At 40.3% G+C, this 18,223-nt stretch overlaps 3 protein-coding genes across 3 annotated transcripts in view; 1 reads left to right on the forward strand and 2 right to left on the reverse strand.

Moving 5' to 3' along the window:
- Window positions 1-4,018, reverse strand: part of LOC138038409 (DNA-directed RNA polymerase II subunit GRINL1A-like) — a 5,315-nt gene extending 1,297 nt beyond the window's left edge. The window contains exons 1-4 of the mRNA XM_068884264.1: window positions 3,739-4,018; window positions 1,601-1,949; window positions 545-610; window positions 364-461 (exon numbers count right to left, since the gene is read on the reverse strand). Of these exons, the coding sequence (XP_068740365.1) occupies window positions 364-461; window positions 545-610; window positions 1,601-1,949; window positions 3,739-3,824 (599 nt within the window). The 5' untranslated portion in view covers window positions 3,825-4,018. The remainder of the gene's footprint in view (window positions 1-363; window positions 462-544; window positions 611-1,600; window positions 1,950-3,738) is intronic.
- Window positions 2,270-15,059, forward strand: LOC138038407 (disintegrin and metalloproteinase domain-containing protein 10-like). The gene is made up of 13 exons (XM_068884261.1): window positions 2,270-2,937; window positions 4,059-4,225; window positions 4,508-4,642; window positions 5,391-5,524; window positions 5,620-5,849; window positions 6,407-6,668; window positions 7,296-7,618; window positions 8,044-8,209; window positions 9,281-9,440; window positions 9,651-9,752; window positions 10,686-10,872; window positions 11,550-11,752; window positions 12,433-15,059. The coding sequence occupies exons 1-13, from the start codon at window positions 2,920-2,922 to the stop codon at window positions 12,644-12,646; spliced, it is 2,301 nt and encodes a 766-aa protein (XP_068740362.1). The 5' UTR covers window positions 2,270-2,919; the 3' UTR covers window positions 12,647-15,059.
- LOC138038408 (tripartite motif-containing protein 2-like) lies at window positions 11,750-16,855 on the reverse strand. The gene has a single exon (XM_068884262.1). It carries the CDS (start codon window positions 15,046-15,048, stop codon window positions 13,162-13,164), a length of 1,887 nt encoding a protein of 628 aa, XP_068740363.1. The 5' UTR covers window positions 15,049-16,855; the 3' UTR covers window positions 11,750-13,161.
- Window positions 16,856-18,223: the final 1,368 nt, after the last annotated feature.

The following is an 18,223-nucleotide window of genomic DNA, read 5'->3' on the forward strand; positions in this document are numbered from 1 at the left end:
ATGTCAGCAGTCCATAAGTGTCCATTCCTGTCTCTTTGTGCACTACAGTAATATCTGGTCGATTGTGCTTCAGCCTCTTGTCTGTGTAGATAGTCATGTCCCAAGTTATTCTCACTTCTCCGTTCTCTGCAACTGGTAAGGGTTGATAGTCGTACCACTTGTCGGTACACTCCAACTCATACTTTCTACACAGCTTTCAGTGTACCTGTATTATTATTATTATTATTATTATTATTATTATTATTATTATTTCTGGCATAATGTGCTGCAAGTTATGTCAATTAATTTCAGGTTTTTAATTTATGAAAACTGTTTCAGTTTTGATGAGTAATAAACTAAAACCCTAAAACCATGAAAGGATACTGAAGAGTGCTCTGTAAGCTGAGGGTCATCATGGGGACTGTTCTTGTGAAGGAGTCCTGATCTTTTAACTTAAATGTTGCATTTTCAGCCTGCAGGTCCTACAAAGAGATGTTTTACAATAATTAATTTTAACAGTGTTTTTTTTAGAGGTGCATGCAGAAGAATTCAGTTTTCTGCCCACCTTGTACCGTTTTTCTTGCTCTTGTAAAAGCTTGAAGGATTGGTCTAGTGAAACAGGCTTTGATTTCTGAGAAACAATCAGAATTTTTTAATAGGCAAGTTTCACATTGTGGTAATATTTCTGAGCAGTCCTATAAGCAAGTCAGAGACAAAGTGGAGAACGGGTAATACTTGAAATCTAGTTCAGTCTGTTTTTGTGGATTTGGCAGGAGGGAGACTTACAGATTTTACTCTGTCTAATGCTTACTCGTTAATTATTTGGGAAGCATTTTAGTAATCCTTAAGTCCAAAGGACTATTTCATTTTGATGCAATCTCCTTTAGATTAAATTCATTCTTAAGCCATTATGGCAGAAAACTACCTTAACAACAGCTAGATTCACTCAAAAACTATGTCCCCATTAACCCTTTAACTCCCAATAGTGCCACTTATAGATTTTACTCTGTCTAACGCCAGACGATTTTACTCGTCAATGGGGAACCCTCACGGGGCTGAAAGGGTTAAAGTTCATTTTCGTATGGTTGATGGAGGGGACATAGTTTATTACTGGTTAACCCATTCACTCTTCAGGTGCCCCAGAACAGCCCCAGTTGACGAGTAATCTTGTCTGGCGTTAGACGGAGTCTCACCACCAGAAGTCAACAGGTTAAGGCAGTTTGCATGGATTTTTGACCCAGCTACAGCCAGGTAAATAATTTTCCTAGGGGACATTTTGAGTGGAGATAGAAGTTGTCGACAGATCTAGACATTGGGTGATAAAGATCTGGCCCCAGTTGTTCAAGTGATGGATAAATCGCTATCCAATGGATAAACGCTAGCAAAATCAATTGCGCTGTCCAATGGATATTGATTTATCCAGTGGATAGCATTATCCACCTTTTGAACGACTGGGGCCTTACTGTTTGATTGGCAAGACACCTTGTGAATAATAATGCACACAAGACATAAAAGTCAAATTTTCATCATCTCTCGTCATAGTAGAGGCAACAGTGAACTGCTAATAATGATCCTATATAGAGATTACAGAGCAATAGAATCCAGTAAACATACTCTGTACCTCTAACTTGTACACTGGTGGTGTGGCTGATGATTCAAAATTCCATTCCTTGTAAGACATCTGCTTTGTTTGTCTATTTTCTGAGTGGCTAATACTAATTTTCTTGTTGTTCTTATGTCTAGGTTTGTAATGCACATCTGAATCTGAAGTATCTTTTCTTGCATCAGAAATGTCATCGTCGTTGTCAGAAAGGTCAAGTCTTGTTCGCTCAACCAGGCGAGACACAGTCATCTTTTCAAATTGTGCAACAGCTTCTTCAAGGTCATCTCTTCTTGCAATCATCTCTTTAAGTTTTTCTATTGTAGCTAATACCTTGTTTCCTTTGTCTGGGAGGCTTTGTATAAACTTTCTGTGTTTTGAGAGGGAACAAATTAAGTACAGAAATAATACCAGGTCAGTAGACTGAGCCAGAGAGTCACATGCTCTCACATTAAAAAATACACTGATCAGCTGGGTGAAAGTAGTCCTGGGAAGGATTGTTGGCAATGACTGATGTTTCGACACCCTGAGCTGAAGTGCATCGATGGATGCTTTGATTACTTATTTAACAATTATTCGCCGAAGGCAAAGGGATTATCGGTGAATATTCACCGAGACGAAGTCGAGGTGAATATTCACCGATAATCACTGAGTCTTTTTTAGTATACATACACAGGTGATTATTTCAAAAAAGAGAAAAAAAAAAACATTTCAATGCGAAATCATCTTCACTTACAGTTGCAAAACGACTACTGGCAGCCATTTTGTCCGTCGAGGTGATTATCGGCTGATAATTCGAGATACCAAACCAATGAGAGCGCGCGATTTTGTATAATCACCTGTGTATTTTTAATAAAAGGTAATACAGAGTTTGTCTTTCTGGTAATATTCCATCAGGCCATTTTACATCCATGGAAAATTTTCAAATAACAGTCAGCTCAGTTGGGAGAGCACCAGTCTACTGGGCAGGAGGTTGTTTAATGCTGTAATGGTATACCTGCCAACTTTTCCCACGTCAAATGCTTGAGATTTTTGTCTCCTCATAACGGGAATTTCCAAAAATGTTCCAGCTACTTCCGCTGATTTACCTAAGACTTCCAAACGCTACCGAGCATGTCCGAAGATGTTTCCAGCCCCTCAAATGCAAACTGAAATGTGATACTTTAGTGTGTTCTGATATAGTTAGGACTCAAACTCGTCATTAAGCGCAGTTTGTTGGAAAATTTTTGTTGTTAGTGCGCTGAAGAACAAGTCATCTGGATTTCCAAGTCAGGTATGAGAAATTGCCCTCAATGTCCGAGATCAACGTCTTTGGTCCGCAGGCGTGAGACTCACACATAATGCGTGAGAGTTGGCAGGTATGTATATATAATGGCTCAAAGTTTTCTACCAGGCGTGAGAAATTGGAACACAGGCATGAGTAAGCATGACATGGAAGCTTTTGATCTGCAGGCATGACACTTGGCCAGTATGCAATAATATTGTCAATAACATATAGTCTAATTGGTAAGATGATGACATTAAAAATAACATGGATTGGGATTTGATAGTCAAAACATACACAACTCAAACATCAGCAATAGGCATGTTTATCCCTTTTTCTGGAATCGTTAAAGGCAGGCGGGACACTGAAAAACGCAAGCTGCAGACTGAGCAGACCGTCTGCAAAATGAAAATTAGCCTGAATTAGGCCTAAATAACATTCGGTTAGCCTAATTAGGCCTAAATAACATTCAGGTTAGCCTGTTTACGGTTAGCTCTCAATAACAGTGAGAGTAACGCCACATTTTACACCTGGTCTGCACAGTCTGCAGTCTGCGTTTTGGCGTGACCGAAGGCAGGCACCACTTGAATATGAAAGGTGCACACTGTTGATTGCATTATGGCACCACGTTATGTGCATCATTCTTCCCACGTTCCTTAGTAAAAAAATCCTCCGTGTAGTGGCCTGGTATGGCTCACTGTATTAATGTATTGGCTCCTCACTTTCTTGCAGCAAAAAGGTAAGGGAGGGATCTGTGGTGCTTAAGAGATGCCCAAATATAAAAATTAATGGAGAAAATGACAAAACCTGGGGCCCCTGAAAACAACACTCTAATGGACTAGACCTTGTAATTTGGCTTACCTTCATAGACAACACAGAACTATTATAAACTTACTTATTAGCCAGTAACTTTTCCTGTCTTATCAGAATTTCCTGCAGCTCCCTTTTCGACAGTTTGGTCCAATCCATTTTCTCAGCCATGTTGCTGTTCTTCAACGAATTGTCACTTTACGGACTCGTGCATCGTCTCGTGCTGATCTCCTATAGCTTCCATTATTTAAGGCCAAGAGTATTAAATGGATACTAGCTGATAGCTGAAAAATTAACGTTCGCAAAATCTGCTAATATATAAGCTCTGGCACAATCGATTAGTTACCGCCATGTTGCTTAGGAACCGCCCCTTTTGCTGGAACCCAGTTCCCTTTCTATTTACAGATGAGACAGATCTGTCGGCGACTTCGGCGACTTGGACTTCTTCGTAATTTAAGACTGATGACGGCTTTTTATGATGGCATTTTCCAAGTTCTTTTCTGCTACTCGATTTTTGGTTTGATGTTGGAAGGAGAATCCACCAGAAACCACACTGAAGATATTCTGATGAAAGTTAAGCATTGGCACTTTAGTAACACATATCGGTCTAACACCATCCCTCTGATTTCATTTTAAAATAAGCTTACGTAGCTTTCTGTACATTTATAAGCTTACTGAAGTTACATTTACTTGAGATTTGCAAACAAGCTTGGTTTTGCAAGTCAATTTCCTTTTCAGGCAAAGAAGAAAAACTCTTCATCCTCCGAGGCCTAAGTAAAACTAAAAAACTCTTCAATTCATATTTAAGCTGACGTAAGCTCGAGGTTTTCATCAGTGCCATTTCTTTGTTTAACAGGATTTCCCTTCTTTCAGAGGATAAAGTACTACGATGCTGTTGACTATGATGTTGTGGATATACATAGACAACACGTAACTGCAACCCATGTTCCGCAGAAGTCCGTTATCATCAAATTTACCGCCTTTAAGAGGTAAGCAAATGGGATAAGGCAACGGTTCTACCCACAGGCACTCCAAGCTCACAGCTCGATTAATTAAAGGAAAGGAAAGGAAATTTATTTAAGTGTCTAGTCGTTCTAGCGCTGGAGCACTAATTGGGGACACTGTAAACTGAAATCAACAAATTAACTCAAATCAAATCATGCAAATGTTGGTTTTTGAGGTGAAGAAAACCGGAGTACCCGGAGGAAAACCACTTGGTGCAGAGTAGAGAACCATCAAATTCAACCCACATCTGACACCGAGTCTGGGAATTGAACCCGGGCCACATCGGTGGGAGGCGAGTGCTCTCACCACTGCTCCACCCCTGCACCCAATAGCTCAGTTGAAAAAAAGGTCTTTTTCTTACAATAAACTTTCCCTTCCTCAAATATGTTGTCCATTTCTGTCTTGCGTCGATTCATAAGCCATTTTTAGATCGCTTTGTCGAAATCAGTACTCGTTTTCCCAACCAAACTAATAATTATGCTCGTTGTGAGCTTGGGGCGCCTGGTTCCACTATACATGAAGACGTCCCATTATATTCTAACTCTTGGGATGGTGTGCTTACTAAAAACGTGGTTGGGTAAAAAGGTCTTTTCAAGCAGCCTTATCATACACGATTGTTTTATATCCAATCAAAATTTGTTGAATTGTATCATTATAAAATTGTGTTAATACAATTATGTGCGAACACTCATTATCATAGTGTAAACTATAATCATTTTTTCAATTTTCTAGAAAATTTTCCCTAGTACTGAAGCAACATAAAAAGTTGTTCTTGAATGTTACGAAGTTTCGAATCCTGGTCAAAGATGCAGAGCGGATAAATACTGATTATGAACCAAGCACGGCCTACACGGGAACTGTGCAAGGTATAACCTGGTTGTATGTTTGTTTTTGGTCTTGAGATCACATCGATTTGTTTCAGAATGAATCATTCTCGATGGTCTGTTGCTTTGTTTGTCAGGTGATCCATCCTCCTTTGTTATGGGTCACATAATCCAGGGACATTTTGACGGAAGTTTCTCTGCATTTGGTGAAACATTCTACCTTGAACGCGCTGAGCGGCATTTTGACGAGGGAACATTTAAGTTTCACTCAATAATTTTCCCAGCTTCAAGTGCTGAATTCGACTTCTCCAGAGTTCAATGGGAAACGTTGCGCTTTAAAGATCTGTATCGTGATTCATTTATTCAGGTTAGTATATCGGACAAAAGGTATGGAGTTTGTCTAAAATTCTTTTTCATTGCAAAGCGGATAAAAGGGTGGTGGGATATCGTCTTTTCTTTGCGATACCCTATATCCGATACCACCGACATTGAGGTTTCCCCCGAAAAGGTTGAATATTTGCAATTGGTCACTGGAAAGAAAAAGAGAGGTATTAAATTTCGCTGAGAGATGTAATTTGATAATCGGACGAATTTTAATCCTTTCAAGCAATAAAAGACGTAAAGGAAGCCCGTGTTTTCGGTTGGGTACTTTCTTGATTGACAGGTTCCAAAAGAAAAGCAATTTCGATGGCTTCTGTCAAGTATCCTTAATTAAATAGAGTATTTCTTTCGAATTGATGTGAAGAACGGGTAGATCCCTAGCTGACTGAAGTATATGAAACAGAGCCCTCGCAGTTACTATCTTTTGCCAATGTGGAGTTCTACGGTCGTTTCAGAATGGAAACACATCTCACTACTCAGTTCATTTCATATCAAATTCTGCACCAATCAAAAGTCAGCACGCCATATTTTTCTACCCGACAGGTAACAAGCAAACGTATTCGCCGCCGTAGTCCTCAAAACTCCAGCCTTAACACATGCGTTGTACATATTGCCGCTGATCATTCATTTTTCAAGAACGTGGGAGGAGGTTCCGAGAGAGCGAGTATAGAAGAAATGGTGTATAGCATAGGAATGGCCGATAGAGCCTTCAGGGCAACAGACTTTAATCAGGATGGGGGACCTGGGGATGGCATTGGATTTTTCATAGCTGCGGTGACCGTGTTTACAGACGTTACAGCAGAAGGTAGTTGACTCTTCATTTTGTTTTGCCACATCATTTCATTTTTATTTCCTATCAGATCAGCAGGGTAACTTTCTACAGTAACTATGGTGTTATGTGGCTGCAAATTGAAAGACCGTTAAATTTCACGGGATAGGTGAAGCAATAGCCCACGTTCGATATATCAATATTCAAACATGGTTAGGAGGCTTTATGATCAGAGTTAAGGTTGTTGTTTTGTTTAGAAATCTCCCTTGGGACTTGTGAGACAAAGAAAACAACTGAGCCGTGAAATTTGACCATACAGCCTCGTAGCCATGCCTGAATATTGAGATATCGAACTCAGCCTATTGTGGTGCTGCATCAGGTATGGATTTTAAATCGCACCCGCGAAAAAACAGGAGTCACTTCCTGAAAACGTGTTCCGTGTAAAACTGAAGAAAGTGATCCAAGTAAGAAGTAGTTTTGAGCAGAGAAAGGGGAAATTGTCATCTCTAAGGAGCAGATTTTTGTGACGAAGAGCCTCAATGCAATCTCGAACTTCGGGGCGTAATCACTAATAATGATTTGTTTGAAAAAAACTAAATAAACATTGTATTATTTGCCTTCTTTCTTGGAATTTTGCCTTCGTTGTTTCTGAACCGGTTATAGGTTCTTTATCAAGTCCAGAAGATATTGAAAGTACGCAGTATCTGTTAAAATGGAGCGAGATAGACCACGATGAATACTGCATGGCCCTATTGTTCACATACAGGGACTTTAATAACGGGGTCTTAGGATTGGCTTGGGTAGCAACGCCTGATCTGGACACACCCGGTGGGATATGCACCAAAAAAGTTCTTGTAACAGACGAGGAAAAGACCATTAACTTTAACACAGCGATTGCTACTTTCCAAAACTTTGGCATCCGGGTTCCAAGGAAGGTTTCCGTAATAACAGTTACGCATGAATTTGGACACAGCTTTGGATCTGAGGTATGAGACACTGGGTCGACCGCTGCGTGAATCGTGAACTACTTTTTAAATCGATTGTCGTAAAACCAAAATCAAAGAACAACTCTAATGAATCAGAACAGCATCGATGAACTAATCAGAGTTCAGAAACATCTACAGGAGACTGCTAAATGTATGGGAAAAAGGGCGTGTGGCAGTCGCGATTGGTTTGAGTTTTTTCCCTTTCATTGGTTGAAACAGTAGCGCGAGATTTTTAAGCCAATCACTACGCTCAACACCACGGACCTTTCGCTTTGGGGTGAGGCCCCATCCAAAAGCAAAGGGAAAGGTCCTGGGAACGAGGTTTCTCGACATCAACTTTTGATTCTCACTGACAATTAAAAACCGCTGAATTGCTTGTTTTTGTTTTCAAGCTCAGTTAATTAATTTGATTTTTTTCCCGTTAGCATGACCCTGAGACGAGTCAATGTTCACCAGGAGGAAAAGCGGGTAACTTTGTTATGTACTCCGGAGGAATCGATGGACAGGAACCCAATAACTTGCTGTTCTCTCCGTGCAGCAAGGAACAAATTTCTGCCGTTATATCTGTTAAAGGAGTCGAATGCTTTACAGGTGAGTTAATTGGAATTAACTTGTGATATTACGTAGATTGGAAAACCAAGTCTACAGAAACACCAGTTAGCAAAGTTGCAGATCTTAAAGGTAGTCTAGGAATAAAGTTTAATGCGTCAAGAAGAGCCAAGTTTTTTTCGTTATTACGGGGAATAAGAAAACTTATTTTTTCTTTCCTGCTGCAAATAGCACAAAATGAAGCATAGACTAGTACAAACTATAACATTACTAATATGGTTGTTTTTCCTTCGCACGATATGATTCAGACCGTGATGTCGTGTGAAAAGACACACAAATAATAATTTGGAAAAAAGGTGCAAAAGATACAACCTCGTTCTGTCGATGAGGTGGCATTGCTTCTGGCCGTGATTAAGTAAAATAATTAAAAACTGAACTACGGATATCAGATTTCCAGCATTTTCATTGGCTCGCCGGACACAGGCTATCAGTTCTCATTATACAACACATTGTGACAATGTCCAAATATGGTCATAGCGCGCTCAATATTCGTGGTGCGTACTCAACAGATAACCTGCTATATACGTAATTTTGTGTTTCGCAGAGAAAAATTCCAGCTTTTTTCCAATAAACGTAGAAAATTGTGCTTTGTCATCAATGTGTTGAATGATAAAACAATTATCCTGCTGAATCTTGCGGAATATTGCCTGAATTTTAGCCAACTCGGCCTACGGCCTCGTCGGCTAAGTATCAGGCGATATTCCGCAAGATTGAGCAGGATAATTGTTAAATATACCTGCTGTACCTAATATGGTCAAGGAACGTGTCAGCAGTGAAGCGAGCTGAAAACATTTTTGCAGCTCTGAGAAAAAATGGCCGGAATAGACCGAGGCAGAAAACGATGCTTTAGTCGACAATACTATCCTCGGGAGGACCATGGAGTTTTTAATAAAACAATTATTCTACTCTCGCTTGCTGGATATAAAATGATTATAACCAACTCGGGTTATCTATCACTTCATATCCAGCGTCCATCTGGGGTGGGGGCAGGGGGGAGGGGGTAAGGCTGGCCTACTCATATGCTAACTTGGCTTCCATTCTGGTATTTGCCAGGAAGCAATGGTTCGTATTGTGGTAACAGAATCATAGAGGAGGGTGAAGAGTGCGACTGTGGCAAACCAGATGAGTGTGATTACGTGGACAAGTGCTGTGTAGCCAGGAATGACTCTCTTGGAATACCCGGATGCACAGTCAGAGAAGGAAAGCAGTGCAGGTGTGAAGGTGACCGCCAGTCACCGAGGTTCTTTAGTGGGCGAAGCCTCCAAACAAAATTCCATTTCCGGCACTGCCGGGAGAGTTGTGCGCCCACCAACAAAGTAGCGCACCAACACAAAGCTAACAAATTTGCGTTAATATTCTGTGAAGAATTTATCAAAAGATTTATACGGGGAAATAACGAGTTCTCTTTTTTGTCTTCTTCAAGTCGCGTGGCAGGAACCTGTTGTACTGAAGACTGTGCCCTTATCCCTGAATCCAAAACGCACGTTTGTCATGAAGAAACAGAGTGCAGTTCGGAGACGACTTGCAAATATCCTTTCCTCGTGTTCTTAGGCTACCAGAAAGTTAGAGAACTGTTTAGAGATTTGGAGATAAACGGATGACTTGGTTGTCGTTGACTTAATTTTGTTATATGCTACTCTTGGGTTTTTTTTTCGTAACGCAAAGCTTATGCATCCCACCTTGTTCCTAGTGCCTTACTTCTCGAAATCCTGTTGCAGAAGAGAAAGAGGCTTGGAGGAAAATAGAAATAAAGGTCCTAAGTGAACTGAAATAAGATGGTTAAAGGGGCACTGTCATGAGCTGCGCATGCTCGAGTTTGTTGGCTCTCGAGCCCACAGAAAATTCTAGCCGCCATCATGGATTCACGCGTGAGTCACGTATATTCGCCGGAGTTTCTCCTTTGTCCTCCATGGCCCTCCCCAGTGGACACCATTTTGAATTTGTCGATTCAACTTGAAAAAAGTTAACCTAACACTTTTCAAGTTTTCACAAGACGCTAGCGCATGCGAATCTCGTGACAGTTTCCCTTTAACTAGAGAATAGAATATACATTTTGTACGACAAAACTAGATGTAATTGACCTTTGTTACCGATACGGCGGTAGAAAACATATTCTATTACTCCGAGAGGTAAAAATATGATAGTGTAAGCAAGGAGAAGCGCTATGTCCCGAGGAATACCTTATAGGACGCACTTGGACCAATGCATTCATGCTGTAGGCATAAAATTGGCTTTTTGTTTTGTTTCACTTTATAATTACTCCGAGGCAAAGAAAATGTAAAAATTAATGTTTCGAAAAAAATTACTTGAACCAAATCAAGTTTTACATCCATAACATGAAGACATAAGGCCCCGGGGTGCCATAATATATTCCTCAAAACAATCTAAGCCAAAATAGCTGCCGTACCGGTTCAAAAGGGCTACTGATAGTGCACTAGCAAGGTTCCATGACTCGTATCAATGGCCAGAGTGGGCGTTGTCCTCCGGCAGAATCCAAACCTAGAAATGTAACTTGTAACGATGGATCCAACACGTGTTTGGATGGCGCATGTACTGGACCGATATGTACCCTATATGGGCTCAACGAGTGCGAATGTTACCAAAATGAAGAAGAGGTATGCCACGTGTGTTGCAAAGGAATTCAGGTGAGTCGAAAGGAGGTTACCAGTGTAAGCACTTAGCCTTTGCGAACTTCCTTAAAAGATGTTTCACTCGGTTAAAAAAAGAGCACATGCATCATGCTTCGTTCCTTTAAAACTGACTGAATTTTCCGCAATCCCGCACCTCACTCCGACAGAAACAGTGAGAAGCACGGGTTTGTCTGTCCCTGGGATGCCATAAGCCAATTTGCGATGCAGAAATTTCTTTAAATAAGGAAAACGCAGCTTTTATGGTATTATTAAAACGTGAAATCTAGAAGAGAAATAGCAAAACATCCGTTGTGGTGTTGAGACCTTGCACTCCGGCTTGCAGACGAACACATATGAGATAAAGGAAAGGGTTACGTTTTTTTGCAAACGTTGGCCGTGTAGCACTTCACATTACCCTCCAATAGATAATTCTGTTGAAATATAAGTGCTACACCCTTCCTTGTACTTGTACATATTCATTGCCGTGAAATTGACATCTTAACTTCCCACGACCTGGTAGCCCAGTTGGTAGAGCAGCGGTGTTCCAACCAAAAGGTCGTGGGTTCCATTCCCACCCTGGTCAGAGTTTTTCTCTGCTTTGTAACTAGCACTCATAGCAGTAGTAATTGATAAAAAATCCTCTATCAGGGAACTAGCCGCGGATAATTGTGGTAATGCACTTGTCCTTTCAGAGAGAATGCATGTCAGCGCGCCATTTCCATGGACGAGTAATTCACAAACGTCCCGGCAGCACTTGCAAGAATCACAAAGGATATTGTGACTCGTTTGGTATTTGTGTTACCGTGGATAGCGATGACAAACTCAGGGATGCCTTCGATAGACTGTTTTCAAAGGAAAGTATGGACAGTCTTTTGGATTGGCTCAAGTCACATTGGTACGTATTCAATTTTATTGCCATCAACTAGAGAGTAAGACCAGTTCATAGACCTCTTTCATAATGGCGGCCAAAGAAAATATTCTTTTGTCTTAATGCTAGTGAGCCTTTCTAGCCTTGCTCCGACAAGCAAATTTCAAAAGAATTTCTGTTTCAAAATAAGGGCAGTATGTCTAATTAACATAAAGACAAAAGAATATAAAAGTAGTCGCCATTTATGAAAGTGGTCGATTGACATTTCAACCAATCACGTCCCCAAATCAGTTCAAAGCCCCAAAACAACACTCAAAAAAGCCGACTTGAATCCATTCCACATCTATGCGTTTTTTTCAACTCTTAGCGTTTAAGTTGGCAAAAAGAAGCAAAATATTTCAATTATGAGCGGCGTCTTTTGGTATCGCTTCTCGAAAGCGTAGACAGTGATTGCGCATATGTTCAACATTACACAAGACAATTCACCGCCTAGACTGGAACCATGGGATCCACTTTTTTGAGACTGTTGTCAAATGTCTCCGTTTTTGTGGTGTGAACACAAAGCGTAATGTGCCCAATTGACTCGGTCTTCCGTCCTGATGGTCGGAAGAAAAAAGATGTGGATCCGTGGACTATTGAATGGAGCAGTGGGGTCACATCAAATTTAAACCTGTTATTCATAGATTGCACTAATCGAAATTTTGTAGGTATTCCATCCCTTTGATTGTTGGCGGCATGTGCCTTGGCTTTGTTCTTCTGAGGATCACTTATCGCACAAGGACAAACCCTTTCAGCCTCGCAAGACAAGTCTTGTTGATGCACATCGTCAGACACCGCCATCAGGCTCCTCCTGTTCAAGCAGGAACTCGGCAAATTCCTGTCATGAATGGCTGTGATATAGCTACAGGACAAACGGCTTGACAAAGGGACCACCACAGACAAGCATCAGACACGTTGCTGTGTTTAACATCGATAGCAGTTCTATCGATCTTAGTAAAAGTAAAATTCGTCCGAGTTAAAGTAATTTAAAAATTGTATTTCTGATTTTGGAAAGTTCTTTAGACAGAGAGCCTAGAAAACAAAGACTGGACATCGGCTACGAAAAGTTCATCCGAGTCTCCTTAATCATCAACCAATGATTACTGTTCTGAGGTTTTCCAAATGGAAATAGTCAAGGATCTTATGCTCATATACCTCCGCATAACGTTTAACGCCTGAAAATAGAGTGAATTTCTTAAACGGGATCAAAATAAAACCGAAATCAACTGACACCATCGGTGCGAAACTAACTTTTTCTCAACTCAACCCTAAATTTATAATTTTCATACTTCCGGTATGAATTCATACGACTTATGTTTATTTCTCCACATTTGTTGATGATAATATCAAAGACATCATGTCACGATACGACCGTTTTGAAAAGTACTAAACAGTATTCACCGGAAAACATGAACACAATTACTTTTTGGGTCCGTAACAAACAAGTGTCCCTCCTTGGACACAGCAACAAATTCTGGAGAAGCCAGCCGAGGGCTTTCTCCTTCCACTGTACAAACATGTGTTCCATCCAGGTTATAAATTTGTAGCCGGGCTCTTTCCGTGTCACAAACTACCAGATTATTGAAACCGTCAATTGCAAGCCCCAAAGGGCTGTTTAACTTCTCTTGATCACATCCACGCGCTCCAATGTCATAAATGAAACCGCCATTTTCATCAAAAACCTTTACACACTGCTTTTCTTTGTCAGAAACAAAGAACTTTTCTTCATGATAAATGGCAAATGACGGTTTAACATTGGGAATGTTAAAAGACTTGCGAAGACTTCCATAGCTGGAAAGAACTTTGACTGTAGCATCGCTTTTGTCACAGACAATGAGATCGCCAAATGTCTTAATAGACACAGTGCTTTCTTCATGAACACGTCCCCAATACCCAAGAAATACTCCCTTACTAGAACAATGCACTATCGTACCACGATCAATGACAATAATATCACCAGATGCACTGTAAGCGACTGAGGTCGGATGAGACAGGTTCTTGGTATCATTACGAGAGTTACCAAAACTCCACATGTACTGTCGCTGGGAGTTGAAAACGTGAACATTTCGAGAATTAAAAACCAGTATGTTTCCCGTGGAAGGACATACCGCTACTCCGCGAGGGGCTGATTCGTAACCCGAGGGGCTCATTTCACCCATTCTTTTGTACTGGTGTCTCTCAGGAACAAATGGATTTTCCATGCGAACGATGACTTGGCCCAGACCAGATCTTTGAATTTTTCTACACATCTCTTCATCTGCAAGATAAGTCACTGAAGGTAGTTGGAACTGTTGTGTATTTCCTGCTGAGTCCAAGAGATCTTCGCACCGACTAACAACCATATCCCATTCAAGAGCAATCTCCTCATCCAAGTTTCGTACAAGGACCCCATTTCCGTATGCTATTGGGTTTTTCATTTGCGTCAAAAGCAACGTAAGCTCTCTTTGTTTGTTTTCGTGAGCTTGCTGTTGTCCTGCATAAATCTCATCTAACTTTGTCAACACGGCTTCTTTATGCTCCTTTAAACATTGAATACATAAATCCACATTTGTTTCGACAAGTCGACGTGCATCGATTATGTCTTCCTTTTTGTCTTGAAAGATATCTGAGGTTTCCTTTATTTTCTCTTTTAACGCGACGAATTCTTGTTTTGCCCTCATTAAGGTCTCAAGGAGCTCCGTCTTTCCTCGTTTGGAGGCTTTCGGAACGCTGATCACGTCGTGTTCTCTGTGATCTTCATCACGACAAACCTGACACAGGCATTCAAGACAGTCGTTGCAATAGTAATCGATGGGCATCTCCTCGTGATACTCCACTGAACACACAGGTGGTTTCTTTAACAAAGACTGGACCCTCTCAAGCAAGATATTCCGATGATGTCGTGTTGTTTTTAGGCGTCGATGAGCTTGGTCACATGCCCAGCAAAGGTAATCACGACAAACGTAACAATATGAAATCGCCGTCTTCATTTCGTCACAATTCGAACACTTCATGCCTCTTTCACGTCCATTTGCAAAAGCCATAACATTTTTAAACCGCTCCAATTGAAGCGAAGTAGGTAAATAGCTGAACGTGTTTTCTTCCGGGATTGGCAATGGTGACTGGCACACTGGACAATTGAGTTTTTTCTCTTGGCGTCGGCTCCCATCGCGAGCTAATTTCTCAAGGCACGCCAAGCAAAATGAGTGAAGACAAGGCAAAGTCTTGGGCTCCTCAAGTGTTCTTAAACATATCTTACATTTGGCTCTTTTCAGGAGACCTTCCCAACACTGATGAACGTCCATGTTTTGCTGTCACCGAAAGCTACCTTTGGACATCACGTGTGCGTCACTTAACACCTGTCACACGAGCTCCATCGATGTGTCGATGCACCTACAATAGCCCACTTTCGAAATATTAAAATTCAGTCTTAAACAAAAGGCATCATCTCGAAACTCTGGGGAATAAACTCATAGAAGTCCTTATATTTATTCCCCAGAACCTCGAGATGATGCCTTTTGTTTAGGACTGAATTTTAATTTATCGAAAGTGGGCTATTACACCTGACTAGTGTGCAGTTTTTAAAAAGGCGTGTATCGTTTACCGTTGCAGCTCGCTCTTGGAGTGCGAACGATCGCAGAGAAAAGAGTCCTGTTATTGAAAACAGTGTATTCGTAAAATTGTGCAAAAATAGGAAAATAGCTTGTTTTAAAACGGGATTAGGCCTTACAGAATGGTAAGTATTTCTACAAAATGTTGGCGAACTAACTTGGCCATGTTGGTGAACTGACCAAATATGTTGGCGAATTGGACTTCGGCGAAACGACCGGTTACAATTCACATGCATGCCTCTTTTTTTCAGTAGACTATTAAGACGAGATTTTTTTGAACATCGAGCAATAAAGCGCGCCAGCGGCCAAAAATCCCATAAGAGCTTGCGCGCATCTTACTTACAGATCAGGACTTGTACCGTCGGCCATATTGTGTCGCGGTGGAAGCAGCACATAGAAGTAGTGTTGAGTGCAAGCGATTAGCCAACCATTTTACACAGGTATTTCATTCAGTCACTTCGGAAAGATCTGTAAAGCTTTGAAAAACGTTTTGAAGCGGTGAATTTATCGTATTTAGTTTAGCCTTCTTGCAAGGTTATAACAAGTACGCAAATTGTTCGAAAAGATCTTTCTGCCGTAAGATTTCGAGTTCTCCGACTCTGCTAATAAGAGATCCAGTCTAGAATTAGTGTGTCAAGACTTGCTTTTGGACTATCTTGAGACTGCAAACCTAGGATGAATTGTTATTATACTTCTATTAAAATAGTGTGAACAGTTCTTTTGTCATTCCCTTGTCTGTGACCGGTGATCTGATATTCGAGTTTGAGGTAGTCAAGTTGATGTGGAAGCAGCTTCTGTCACTTGCGTTACGGTTCAGTGAGGTTTCCTACAGATCGTTTTCGGACTGCTGTTGTCGTTACAGCTCGGTGTACTCTATCGCTAGACCTTGCAAAAGGTAATTTTGTCCTTTTTTTTTTTTTTTTAAAGGTATTGAGTATTCGTAGATAGGTTCCTTTAGAGTTGATTTTCAGCTTATCTCCGGCACACTTCTTCCGTAAAAAGATTCGTGAGACCCCCAGTGTTTAAGTGTTTCCTTTTCAGTTCCCCCTTTAAAATTACACATGAAGATTGTGTTCAGCTTAGCTTCAATTGTCAACTTTCAATTTCGATTGTTGAGTTGAATTTATCATAAAATTTGCCACAAATGTTTCATTTTCCAATTCACTAGAGTTAAGTCTAGCTTATATCAAAGTTAAAAAAAAAAGAGTTATTGAAGGTTTGATCTTTGTGAAGAATTGAAAAAAAAAAAAAAAGAAAGAAACTAGTCCCAGCTGAGCCACAGAGATTGTAAACAATGTCTTCATCAGTACTTACTTATAGTATATGTAAAAAACCTACAAGGAAGAATCTCGTCCCATATTGTTAAAGGAAAAATGTCAAGCCTGTAGGAATGCCACTATCCGCCTCTGATGTTCAGCGTCCAAATGCACAACTCCCCTGTACAAGCTAAAACATTTAAAGTCACTACCAAGGTCCACTTATGTCCAGGTTTGACCCCAATTAGATACACGCCCAATTTTGACATCCAACACAAAGTGTCCCTTTAAATCTAAGCATTTGCTACCTTTTTTCAACAATAAGGTAAGGGTAAAGGTCAGCATTATTTTTAGCTTTGGGCAAATGCAGCAGCTAATCTTCACTTAAAGAGTAGCATTTAGGGGACACTTTGTGACATAAATTGTCTGTATTCTGAGACACAAGTGATGTTGAAGTTGGCGAAAAGAGTAAGGGGACACTTCGTGACGCTTATTGAAATCTGCGTGCATCTAATTAGGGTCAAACCTGGACATATCTCCCAAAGTCAGTAGATGATTTGTTCCCTGAAGCTAAGAAAACTTTTTTGGAAAAAAAGTTTGGCTGTTTGGCCCTTATAAGCAGTTTAAGGTGCTGTGGTGCATGTTATGTAAGGTTGCACAGGCTGTCACCCAGTGTAAATAAGAGTGTTCCACAGCCCCTGTCTGCAAACAATTCTATTCAAAATCAAGTTGGTTTTGCCCCAGTGTCATATGAACTGACATCAAAGCGAACTCAGCGGAGGATTTGAAACAAACTTTAAAACTGCACAAGGTAAAAAGTGGCTGAACTTAAAACAGAAGTTGAAAACATGGGTGCCTCAAATGAACAGATCTGCCAGGAAATTCTTGAAGGCCAATTTGATGGGATAAACTTTCCTTCTTTTAACTCGCATGGTAAAATTCTACCATACATATTCTACCTTACTAGTTGGTTTTTCAGTTTATTAGGATTGGTAATGAAAAGATGAACACAATTCAAGGATCTCCCAAGCCCGCGAAACTGAAAACATGGCATACTGTCATGCTTGTACAACAGGGTAAAAGTTACTACTGGTAACCCTGCAAAATACATTAAAGACCCACACATAAGAACCTAGAATTTTCGAGGTCAGGCTGAGCAGGTTCTAATATTTTAGGCTATTTTTTCATAATTCAGGCTGATTACATGTAGTTTCTTAATAGGTTCTTATTTCTCAGAGGAACAACAATAAATTTCTATATTTTATTCATAAGATATGTAGACAGTATTGCACTGTAGCTTTTTGGAAAACATATTTCTAGAGAAAATCCAAAAAAATGCCAATCAAAGAAAACATATACACAATAGACCTAATTCAAATCTCCCGAGATTAAGATTCTTTGTGTATTGTATTTGCATTATAATGTACCATTCATATTTAAATGATATGGAAATACCTGAAACAAAACGTTTTTTTCCCAAAGGGTTTGAATTGGGTACAACATTGAGTTAGCCGATTAGGTCTATAACAGGAGTTTTCTCGAGGGTGATTTTTTTGTAAAAGTACCTCTTTTTCTTTGCCAGAGGCTCTGCAGGTTCTTACATTTTTGGGTAT

Source organism: Montipora capricornis, chromosome 2, assembly GCF_036669925.1.
Source record: "Montipora capricornis isolate CH-2021 chromosome 2, ASM3666992v2, whole genome shotgun sequence".
Taxonomy (NCBI): Eukaryota; Metazoa; Cnidaria; class Anthozoa; order Scleractinia; family Acroporidae; genus Montipora; species Montipora capricornis.